General features: G+C 39.7%; 1 protein-coding gene across 1 annotated transcript in view; it reads right to left on the bottom strand.

The window, feature by feature from the left end:
- LOC126078183 (nuclear body protein SP140-like protein) overlaps positions 1-10,611 on the bottom strand; it is a 56,319-nt gene extending 45,708 nt beyond the window's left edge. The window contains exon 1 of the mRNA XM_049888409.1: positions 10,484-10,611. Coding sequence (XP_049744366.1) covers positions 10,484-10,515 — 32 coding nt within the window. The 5' untranslated portion in view covers positions 10,516-10,611. The remainder of the gene's footprint in view (positions 1-10,483) is intronic.
- Between the last annotated feature and the right edge of the window lie 1,770 nt (positions 10,612-12,381).

Here is a 12,381-nt window from a genome sequence, read left to right as displayed (position 1 = left end):
GATTCCATTTATCTAACTTATCTTCTGGTGTTTGTGTATTATTAGTTATGATTTGTACCCTGTTAAAAAAAAAAAAGGGGCTATTAGAGTTGATCCTATTTTTTCTTCTATGAACTTTATACTTTTGGGTTTTATATTTAGGTCTTTGATCCATTTTGAATTAGTTTTTGTGTATGGTGTGAGATATGTATCCTGTTTCATTTTTTTTTTTTTGCAGATGGACATCCAGTTTTGCCAACACCATTTGTTAAAAAGACTGCCTTTTCCCGATTTGATGGACTTAGGTGACCATAGGTGGATGGGTTTACACCTGGGTTCTCAATTTTGTTCCATTTGGTCAATGTGTCTGTTGTTGTACCAGTACCAAGCTGTTTTGACTACCATAGTTTTAAAGTAGGTTCTGAGGTCAGGTAGTGTGAGTCCCCTACTTTATTTTTCTTCAGTAGTGCTTTACTTATCTGGGACTTCTTCCCTTTCCATATAAAGTTAAATGATAAGTTTTTCCATCTCTTTAAAGAATGTTTTTGGTATTTGGATCGGGATTGCATTGTATTTGTAGATTGCTTTGTTTTCACAATGTTAAGTCTACATATCCATGAGCATGGTATGTTTTTCCATTTATGTAGGTCTCTTTTGGTTTTTTTGCTGTAGCGTTTCGTAGTTTTCTTTGTATAGCTCTTTTATATCCCTGGCTAGATTTATTCCTAAGTTTTGTTTTTTTTTTAGGGGCTATTATAAATGATATTGTTTTCCTGATTTCCTTTTCATCATTTTCTTTATTGGTGTACAGTAATCCAACTGATTTTGTATGTTTATCTTGTATCCTGCCACTCTGCTGAATCTTTCTATTAGTTCCAGTAGTTTTCTCATACAGTCTTTTGTGTTTTCTATGTATAGCATCATATCATTCACAGACAGGGACAGTTTTACTTCTTAGCAATTTGGATGGATACCTCTTATTTCTTTTTCTTATTACTCTAGCTAGGACTTCCAACACAATGTTAAATAGGAGTAGTGATAAAGGGCATCCTTGTCTTGTCCCTTTTCTCAAGGGGAATGTTTTCAGCCTGTCTCCATTAAGAATGATGTTGGCTGTTGGTTTTGTATAGATGCCCTTTATTATGCTGAGCAATTTCCCTTCCACACCTATTTTATTGAGAGTTTTTAACAGGAATTGGTGATGTTCTTTGTCGAATGCCTTTCATGCATCAGTTGAGATGATCATGTGATTCTTTTATTTTACTTATATGGTGCTGAATTCTATTGGCTAGAATTTTGATGAGAATTTTTGCATCTATATTCATGAGAGATATTGGTCTATTGTTTTCTTTTTTTATGGTGCCTATGCCTGGTTTTGGTGTCAGGGTTATGCCGGCTTCGCAGAATGAATTCAGAAATACTGCTTCCATTTCTATGTTCTGAAATAGTTTGAGTAGTACTGGTGTAAGCCCTTCTCTGAATGTTTGGTAGAATTCTCCAGTGAAGCCATCTGGGCCAGGGCTTTTTTTTGGTTGGGAGTTTTTTTTTTTTTTTTTTTAATTACCTTTTCAATCTCTTGTTATGGGTCTGTTCAGATTTTCAACTTCAGTTTGTGTTAGTTTGGGTAGTGTTATGGCTTGAATTGTGTCCCCCCAAATTATATGTCAACTTGGTTAGGCCATGATTCCCAGTATTGTGTGATTGTTCACCATTTTGTCATTTGATGAGATTTTCCTATGTGTTGTAAATCACTGTGATGGATCAATGACCATCACATTGATGAGATCTACAAGATTAGATAGTGTCTTAAGCCAATCTCTTTTGAGATATAAAAGAGAGTAGTGAGCAGAGAGACGGAGGGACCTCCTACCACCAAGAAAGCAGCACTGGGAGCAGAGAGTATCCTTTTGACCCAGGATTCCTGCTTCTAGTCCAGGGGAAAATTGATGACAAGGACCTTCCTCCAGAACCAACAGAGAAAGCTTTCCCCTGGAGTTGACACCCTGAATTTGGACTTCTAGCCTGCTAGACTGTGAGAGAATAAACTTCTGTTTGTTAAAGCCATTCACTTGTGGTATTTCTGTTATAGCAGCACTAGATGACTAAGACAGGTAGTGTGTTTCTAGAAATTTTCCATTTCCTCTGGGTTTTCAAATTCGTTGGAGTATAGATTTTCATAGTACTCTGTTATGGTCCTTTTTATTTCAATTGGGTTTGTTGTGATGTCCCCCGTTTCATTTCTTATTTGGGTTGTTTGTACCCTCTACTGTTTTTCTTTTGTAAGTTTGACCAGTGGTTTGTCAATTTTGTTGATCTTATCAAAGAGCCAACTTTTGGGTTTATTGATTCTTTCTATTGTTTTTCTACTCTCTATTTCATTTATTTCTGCTTCGATCTTTATTATTTCCTTTCTTCTGGTGGCTGTGGGCTTCTTTTGCTGTTCTCTTTCTATTTGTTCCAGCTGTGTAGCCAATGTTTTGATTTTGTCCATTTCTTCTTTTTTGATGTGTGCATCTATTGCTATAAATTGCCCTTTGAGGACTGTCTTTCCTGTGTTCCAAAGGTTTTGGTATGTTGTGTTTTTATTCTCATTTGATTCTAGGAATTTTTTTATTCCATCTTTAATTTCTTCTACTATGCAGTGTTTTGTTTTTTAAGCAGGGTGTTATTCAGTTTCCATGTATTTGATTTTTTTCCCCTTGCTCTACAGCTGCTAACCAAAAGGTTGGCAGTTCGAATCCATCAGGCACTCCTTGGAAACTCTGTGGGGCAGTTCTACTATGTCCTTTAAGGTCACTATGAGTGGGAATTGACTCTACGGCAGCGGGTTTGTTTGTTTCATTCTGTTATTAATTTCTGCTTTGATGGCATTGTAATCAGAGAAGATACTTTGTATTATCTCAGTGTTTTCAATTTTGTTGAGGGTTCATTTGTGCCCTAAGATGTGATCTATTCTGGAGAACTTTCCATGTGTGTTGGAAAAGAATTTGTACTTTGCTGCTGTTGGGTGGAGTGTTCTGTATATGTCTATGAGGTCGAGTTGGTTGATTGTGGCCCTTAGATCTTCTGTATCTTTGAGTTTCTTACTAGACATTCTGTCCTTTACCAAGAGTGGCTTGTTGAAGTCTCCTACTATTATTATGGAACTATCAATTTCTCTTTTCAGTGCTTTTAGAGTTTATGTATTTTGGAGCCCTGTTGCTGGGTGCATAGATATTTATTATGGTCGTGTTTTTATGGTGGATTGTTCCTTTAATCATTATATAATGTCCTTCTTTGTCTTCTATGGTGGATTTTGTTTTAAAATCTATTTTATCTGAGATTAGTATTGCCACTCTGGTCTTTTTTTGGTAGCTGTTTGCTTGATATATATTTTCCATCCTTTGATTTTTAATAAGTTTATGTCTTTGTTTCTAAGGTGTGTCTCTTGTAGACAGCATATTGATGGATTCTGTTTTTTTTTATCTACTCTGTCACTGTCCATCTCTTTATGGGTGCAATTAAGCCATGTATGTTCACTGTGATTATTGATAGGTGTGAGTTTATTATTCTCATTTTTTAGTGCTTTTTTTTTTTGTGGTGCTCTTGTTTTCTTTGTTCCTTATACTCTTCTGTGCTGAATTTGTGTATTTTTTTGTTTCGTTTTTGTGTTTACTGAGACTTTATGTTTTTCTTCTTTGTTTTGATGAGTAGATTTGTTAACTTTCTTTGTGGTTGCCTTAAAGTTTACCCCATCTTCCCAAGTTTAACCCAATTTTTTATCATTTTATAATGCCTTGACTTCTTCTGTATTTGAAATTTCTTTACCTACACCATTTATTTCCTTTTATTGTTCTGAGATTGTTGTCAATTACAAATTGACCTCTCTGGTTCCCTGTTGTAAATTTTTTAGTTTTGTTTTATCTTCGAGAGTTCATTTTCTAGGTTGGTATCTGGCTGATGCTGTTTTATGTGCTAGATTCAGGTTGTTTTCTGATGTTGTTGGTTCTCTAACTGAAGGACTCCCTTTAATAATTCTTGTAAGTTTGATTTGTTCTTTTACGTATTCCCTTAATTTCTGTTTATCTGGAAAAGTCCTAATTTCACCATCATATTTGAGTGAGAGTTTTGCAGGATATGCTCTTCTTGGTTGGCAGTTTTTTTCTTTCAAGATTTTATGCATGTCATCCAGTTGCCTTCTTGCCTACATAGTTTCTGCTGGGTAATCAGAATTTAGTCTTATTGTTTCCCTTTTTATGTGACTTTTTGTTTTTCTTGAGCTTTTCTCAGGATTCTTTCTTTGTTTTTGGTGTTAATGAATGTGATTATGATATGTCTTGGTGATTATCTTTTGGGGTCTATGCTATATGGGATCTGTTGAGCTCCTTGAATGTTTGGTTTTTTATCTTTCCTGATATTAGGGAAGTTTTCTGTCAGCAAATCTTCAATGATCTTCTCTGTGTTTTCCATTTTATCCCTCTGTTCTGGAACTCTGACCACACACAAATTTTTTCTTTTGGTTGTATCCCACATCATTCTCAGGGTTTCTTCATTCTTTTCTCTGATTTTTCCTCAGATGAAGTGGTATACAAGGATTTGTCTTCAATTTCACTGAGCCTGTCCTCCATTGTTTCATATTTGCTCCCAAAACATTCTATTCCACTGTCCATTTCTGAAATCTTGTTGTTTATCTTTTGGATTTCTAATTGTTGTTTTTGTATGATTTCTACTTGTTTATTTATTTTGACATTTTGTTTCGGTATTATTTTCTGATTTCTTCCATTGTTTTGTCTGTCTTTTCCATTATTTTGTCTGTCTTTTCCATGATTTTGTCTATTTTTTCATTGTTTTTGTCACATTTTTTCTTCATCTGTTGGAGAACCCAAAATATTAGAGTTCTGAATTCCATATTAGGTAATTCCAGTGCATTTTCTTCTAGCCACTTTCTGGAGCCATCCTCTCCTTTTTTTCTTTTTTTTAATATGTGTTTTGATATTGTCTACTGTCTCTGGAACATTCAGGAATTATTTTCTTCATTTATTGATTGTAGATTTGGTTGTTTTGTCCTGCTTTTTTGTTTTATTTGGCTATGTCTGGGTAGGCAAGCTGTGTGTGTTTTGTTGATTGTTCACCTGTCTACATGATACTTCTCACCACCTGTCCAAGTGGGCAGGGCTGGTCACTCAGCTATGGTGCAGCACAGCGGGTCCAGTGGGGGTGAAGAGGCAGGGCTGGGTAGTTTGTGGCACAAACTGAGGGTGACAGGGTGGGGCTGAGGGGCAGTACAGGGAGAGGTCTGGGGGACCATGTCAGTGCCACTTGGGGGTATGGCACTTAGTACACAGTGAAGATAAGCAGGAGGGAAAGGAGAAGATGTGATGTGCAGAGCTAAGTGGGTGGTTGAAAGAAAAGAAAGAAAGAGAAACAAAGGCAAAAACAGTAAAAAAAAAAGCAAAAAAGGAAGAAAAAATAATTAAAAAGAGAAAAGTAAACACAATGGCACTGCGACAGAATTCAGTGGGTGGGGTGGGGCAGAACCCTGAGGCCATGTGCTGGTGGCTCTCTAGCCAAGTGGTGTGGCTTGGTTTGCTGAGAAGCGACTCAGGTGGCTCATGGGACTAGGTGGGCAGGAGAAAGGAGAGAAAAGAGAGAGAAGAAACCAACATTCAAATACAAAAACAAAAACAACAAAAAAATGTGGTGTGAGTGCTGGCCATTGGGGATGGGGTGGAATTGAGGTGGCAGTGAGTTGATGTTTCTCCTACAACATGGCACAGCATGACTGGTCAGGAAGGGGTGGAGGCAATGGAGGGTCTAGGTGGGAAGGAAAAGGAAAAGGAGAGGAGGAAAAATTAAAATAAATTATATGGTGCTGAGGGAGCTGGCCTGTGGGGGTGGCACAGACCCTAGAAGGCTGTGTGCTCCAGAGGCTCTCCAGCCAAGTGGTATGGCACAGCCCACCAAGAAGTTGGGGGTGGTGCACAGGATGGGGTGGATGGGAGAAAGGAAAGGAAGGAAGGGAGAAAGAGAGAGAGAAAGAGAGAAGAAACAACAAAAAACAGAAAAAAAAAAAAAAACCCAAACAATAAGTAAATAAAATGGTGTCCAGTCAGTGACATCATCACAGACCTGAGGAGGCCACACACAGTGACTCTCCAACTGAGCTGTGCAGTATCGCCCCTCCAGAAGGGGTGATGGCATTACACAAGGCTGGATGGGTGGGAGAAAGGAATGAAAGGAAAGGAGAGAAAGCAAAAGAGAAGAAGAAAATGAAAGGAAAAGCACAAAGCAAATAAATGAAAAATCACACTGTGTCAAGAAGAGGAGGAGATGGCACATGGGGCTAGCTGGGTGGAAGAAAGGGAAGGAAGGGTGATCCTCATGCCACCAAGAAAGTAGTGCTGGGAGCAGAGCACATCCTTTGGACCTGGGGTTCCTGCACAGAGAAGCTCATAGTCTGGGGAAGATTGATGACAAGGACCTTGCTCCACAGCCAACAGAGGAAGCCTTCCCCTGGTGCTGACACTCTGAGTTTGGACTTCTAGGCTACTAGACTGTGAGAAAATAAATTTCTCTTTGTTAAAGCCGTCTACTCGTGGTATTTCTGTTATAGCAAGACAAATACTGATGTCTACAAATTGTAAATTCTATTTTAATGCACATCTTAAAAATTATTTTAGAACAATGATTCTCAAAGTCTGGTCCAGGGGCCCCAGAACCACTGAGGTCTGCAAGACACTTTTAGGGTGTTGCCAAAGTCAAAACTATTTTTATAACAACACTAATATGTTATTTGCCCTTTTTCTCTCTCATTCTCTCATGAGTGTTCAGTGACATTTTCCAGAAGCTCCGTGGCCTGTGATATTGTAACAGATTCAATGCAAAGCAGATATGAGACTCCAGCTGTCTTCTACTGAGCCAGATAGTAAAGAGATTTAGAAAAAAGTAAAGCAATGCTACTCTTCACTGATTAATTCTCTTTAAAAATATAGTTATTTTTCATAAATGTTATTTATGTTAAGAAGCAATGAGTTTATTATTTTTACTAACTAAATAAATATTTTAAATGTTTGGACTTTTCGTTTCTAATATGTAAATATCAATAGCTATAACTCACATGAACAAAGTCTTGCTCTTTGGGGTTCTCAATAATTTTGAAGAATATAAATGAGTCCTGAGAACAAAAAGATTGAGAATCATTGTTCTAGAAAGACAGGATATATACTACATATGATAATAACATAATCATTTCATCTAAAGCTTCAGATTACAAAAAAAAACTCTAAAATTTGGGTCGGGCAAGTAAAACAACTGGGTTGAATAACTTGTTTCAGTTTCAAAATGTAAACTCAGATGACATGGTTTTGCATAGGATTTTATCATTTAGAAAAATGTATATTAGAGGATTCACTGGAAAGCCTAAGGGTAACTAATAGAATCAAAATGAGACTATATCTCTTACAAAAGAATGAAAAATAAAGAAACAGTATTTTCCTTGAACAGAGAAAACAACGTAAACAAAGAGGTGTAAGATATAAAAAGTACCCCAGAATCATGAGGAAGAAGAAAAACAATCATTGTGGTTGAGTCGATGCGTGTGTTTATCAGAGTAGAACTGTGCCTTATACAGTTTTCAATGGTTGATTTTTCAGATGTAGCTTGCCAGGCCTTTCTTTTGAGGCACCTCTGGGTGGAGTTGAACCACTAACCTTTCTGGTTAGCAGCCGAGCGTGTTAGCCATTTGCACCACAGGGACTCTGTCTTAGTCATCTAGTGCTGCTATAATAGAAATATCACAAGTGGATAGCTTTAACTAACAGAAATTTATTCTCTCACAGTCTAGGAGGCTAGAAGTCTGAATTCAGGGTACCAGCTCCAGAAAAAGGCTTTCTTTCTCTGTGGGCTCTGGGGAAAGGCCCTTGTCATCAATCTTCCCCTGGTCTAGGAGCTTCTCAGTGTAGGGAACCCCGGTCTAAAGGACGCACTCTGCTCCTGGCACTTCTTTCTTGGTGGCATGAGTTGCCTCTCTTCTCTGCTCATTCCTCTCTTTTATCTCAGAAGAGATTGACTCAATATACAACCCAGTCCTATAGATTGAGTGCAGCCTAGTTAACGTAACTGCCTCTACTGATGCCTCATTAACATCATAGAGGTTAACACTTATAACACATAGGGTGATCACATCAGATCACAAAATGGTGGACAACCACACAATACTGGGAACCATGCCCTAGCCAAGTTGACACACATTTTGGGGGGACACAATTCAATCCACAACACATTCATCAAAAGATACATGTCATAAAAAGCACATTAAACTACCATTTTATAGTATAAATGGTCAAAATAGAATCTAACTATAAGAAACACAACAAGGACAAAGTGACAGTAAAAATGTTAAAAGTCAAAGATGGGCAATTCATGTCAGGCAAATGCAAACAAGACAGCAAAATTCACAATATCTGAGTTTTAAAAGTAAAACTTAAGATTACTAATGGACAAATCTTTCATAGATGTTAAAAAGCAATTCACTTTCCTTCTTTAACTCATCAGGCATATTTTTTAAAAAGGAAAAAAATATATAGGATCTAAGTAAAAAAAAAAAAAGTAAAGTTTATAACGCTTGGCCTTAAACACTCAAGAATATACCATGTATTTAACCCTGAATTAGTCTAAATAAACAGTAATAAGAAGAAATTGAACAGGTTATGTTTTTTATGAAACAATATTACAATAAATTTGCATTTTAAAACAAGAGTTTTAAAATAATCTAATTTATAGACATTTAGAAAGTTCATTATCCTGATTTCAGTTCTAACCTGTAAAAAGCTTGAAAGTTGCCACTCCTATCCTTACAGCAAGAAAAAAGCTGAACAAACTAAAATTAAGGATTGTACACATTTGAGAATTGAAATCATAGGGCAAACTGCCACCCTGAATTCTGCAGAGATAGGTGACCCAGAGAAGCACAGCCAAGATCAGCTTGACTGCAGTGGAAGCCACTGGAGCCTATAAAAAATACTGGGGAAAAAAAAAAAATTTAGATACAATTAAATAGTTGAGGTCTAATGAATTGCTGGGGGCAAGAAGTGAACTAGCATGAGAATGAGAAACTCATGGGGGCCACAACTTCAGGGGGCTCTCAAACTGTTATGGGTTTTATCTCTAAAACCCCACTAGGTTCTCCCAGTGAAAAGGCAAGAAAAATCCCTCATGCTTTGGGCAGGGATCAGGTTACAGAACCCTTTTTGAAATATCTCAGGGCTTTCTCCCTAACAGAGGCCTATTCTCCAAGGGAAAAGAAAGCCTTATCTGACCTGGGAAAGGGTAACAGCCCAGTTCCAATCCCTTCTAGCCTTGCTGTCTCAACTAAGTGGGGAGGTTCAAAAACAAAAACCCACTGTGTGGAGTTGAGTCGATTCCAACTCACAGCGACTCTATAGGACGGAGTAGAATTGCCTCCTAGGGTTTCCAAGGCTGTAAATCTTTATGGGAGCAGACTGCCACATGTTTCTCTGGTGGAACTGCTGGTGGATTTGAAATACCAACCTTTTGGTTAGTAGCTGAGAGTTCTAACCACTGAAAGACCAGGGCTCCTCTGAGGAGACTAGGGAAGAGAAAATTTTTTCCATACACTTTTACATTGTTTAAATTTTTAAAAACAACAATGTATTATATCTGTTAAAAAAAAAAAAAGCTCTTATCCTTCTAAACACCCTCTTTCCCCTGCAAAAAAGGCAGTTAACTCTCACCACCTGTTTGTATCTGTCTGTGTCAGGCCCTGTCCTCTTTCACTTTCTCCTTCAGAGGCAATGAGTTGACCATGGGGCTCAGGGCTGCAGAGATGGGCTCAGAGCACAACTGGCCTCCAAACACATGGGCTGGACAAAGTTTGAAAATGTCAGACATTTGCTTTGGATTTCAATTTTTCTTAACAGACCTTTTCTGGCCAGACTTGTCATTTAGGGTGGGATAAAGGAGGCCTGGGGGAAATGATAGGGTTCAGAGGTCATGAGGAACCAGCCCATCCTGCAGCAATGCCTCAGAAAGAACCACAGAGTTCAAATGGCGCCAGCCCAGTGCGGTAGTGGTTGCAAGGAAGGAAGAAGAAAGACGCAGCTGATGTGAATCACGATGGTCTTAAGTTTCCCCAGTAGCTACTCCACTACCATGTTACAAATCTTATGTCCTCGTTCTTTTTCTGTCTCCTTCTACTATATACTTGTGGAGTGAGGCTGGATGGAAATAAATAACGAATGAAAATACCAACATTACCAGAAATGAAGGAGCCCTGGTGGTGCAATGGTTAAGCACTCAGCTGCTAACTGAAAGGTTGGAGGTTAAAACTCACCCACTGGTTCTGCTGGAGAAGGACCTGGCGATCTGCTCCTGTAAAGATTACAGCCTAGAAAACCCCATGGGGTAATTCTACTCTATTGCATGGAGTGGCTGGAGTCGAACTCGATGGCACCCAAGAACAACAACAACAATCAGAAATGAAGGACGAAGAGATATGAAGACTAACCTGATGTTCAAGTCACTGCCCCCACCTGCCATCTTCTAGTCCTGGTCCCGCTGGTCCACAGAGCTGGGCCTAGGCTCACACCCAGTGAGGAAGTGAAACATCAACTCTAACTGCAGCTGCACCCTCCCCAGCTCTGAAGAGAAAGACGGCCAATGCCCCGCCCAGTGAGGGTTACGCCCAAAGCAGAAAAGTGCAATTGCCTAACAGCATGACATGACTGCACAGGTACACGTGCCCTCCTTCCCTCCAATCTCTAAGATGCTTGTCAGCCCCAGGGAGGAGGAGCAGGGACCACCTCCAAGGAGTCCAAGGAAGACAGGGGACCATTTGTTTATAGAAAGGTGGAAGTCGTTTCTAGGTGAGGTGGCAAAGTTTCTATGGTGTTATGGATTGAATTGTGTCCCCCCAAAAGATATACTGACTCGTAACCCTGGTACCTGTGACTTTGTCTGGAAAGAGGGTCTTTGAAGATGTTAATCAGTGATGTTAATAAGAGGCCATGCTGGAGCAGGGTGGGTCCTAACCCAATATCATGAGTATCCTTGTAAAAAGAGGAGAAGAGACAGATGCACGGGGAGAATGCCGTGTGATGATGGAATCGGAGATCAGAGTGATGCACCTACCAGCCAAGGAATGCCAGAGATCGCTGGCGCTAGGAGAGAGAAGTGGATCAGGTTGCCCCTCAGAGCCCTCAGAAAGATCAACATGGCCGACACCCTGATTTCAGACCCCCAGCTTACAGAACTGTGAGACAATAAATTTCTCTTCTTACAAGCTACCCAATTTGTTCTTGTATCTGTTAGGACAGCCCTGGGACACTAATACATTCGGGGAGGAAGTGACTCCATGTTTGCCCCTTCCCTTGCCCACAGGGCTGTGGGAAGGAGAAGAGAAAACCAGACTTTTCAAATCTCCTCTCAGGCCCACGGGCTGGCTGGGCAAGTTGGGGTACCTCGATGGTGAGTTAGGCCCCCAGCTTTCAGACCCGGGGCTGGGGAGAGCCAAATGCCTGCGTTATCAACCTGGGAGTAGGTTCTCAGCTTCCAGGAGTGCAGCCAGGGAAGAAGCAGAGAACTCTCCCAGATACCACATCAAGGAAGTGCTGAGTTTGGGCAGAGAAGTCTAACGTTCAATTTTAAGTTTTCATGAATGCAGAGCCAGGCTACACCTGCAGCCAGGGGTGATTAAGAAAAAAACGAGCTGTGAATATTTCATTGAAGTCTTAAAGAGGACACCAGGCTTCTCAGTGGACGGGGAAAGGGTTGGAACTGAAACTGTCCAGACCTTAAAGCGCAGGGCCATGTGGGTGGCAGGTGTATTACACTTAGGTTTGTACATAGTTTTTTCACTTATCCAGCCATCATTTTGCAAAGGATTTGAAGCAACTTACAAGAACACTTAACGCTCTATCAGTATACAACTGAAAGTTAAAGAATGAGAGCAAAGAGCAAATAAGGTGGGCGGGGGAACAAAACCAAAAAACCAAAACCAAACTCGTTGCCATCGAGTCGATTCAAACTTATAGGAACCCCATAGGACAGAGTAGAACTGCCCTCTAGGGTTTCCAAGGAGCTGCTGGTGAATTTGAACTACCAACTTTTGGTTAGCAGCTGCGCTCTTAACCACTGTGCCACCAGGGCTCCACAAAAACAACGATCTAGAAATCCAGACAGAACAATGTCTAAGACAGGGAGACGAATGGAATCCTGGGGATTTGTGGAATGTAGGGTCGACAATAAGCAGGGGCCCAAAAGAGGGGAGGATGGGAATCCAGAAGCAAACCTCGGTCTGTAGAACAGTAGTCTCTGAAGTATGTTCTTCTGACCCTATGACTGGCTGTTAATAGATGTGCTGAGAAATTTGCATGAATAAGTTAGTAAAATATAGAGGGTAAGAGG

The sequence above is a fragment of the Elephas maximus genome, chromosome 6, assembly GCF_024166365.1.
Source record: "Elephas maximus indicus isolate mEleMax1 chromosome 6, mEleMax1 primary haplotype, whole genome shotgun sequence".
Classification (NCBI taxonomy): Eukaryota; Metazoa; Chordata; class Mammalia; order Proboscidea; family Elephantidae; genus Elephas; species Elephas maximus.
The sequence above is the reverse complement of the archived record's forward strand: the minus strand, read 5'-3'. Positions and strand labels throughout refer to the sequence as shown.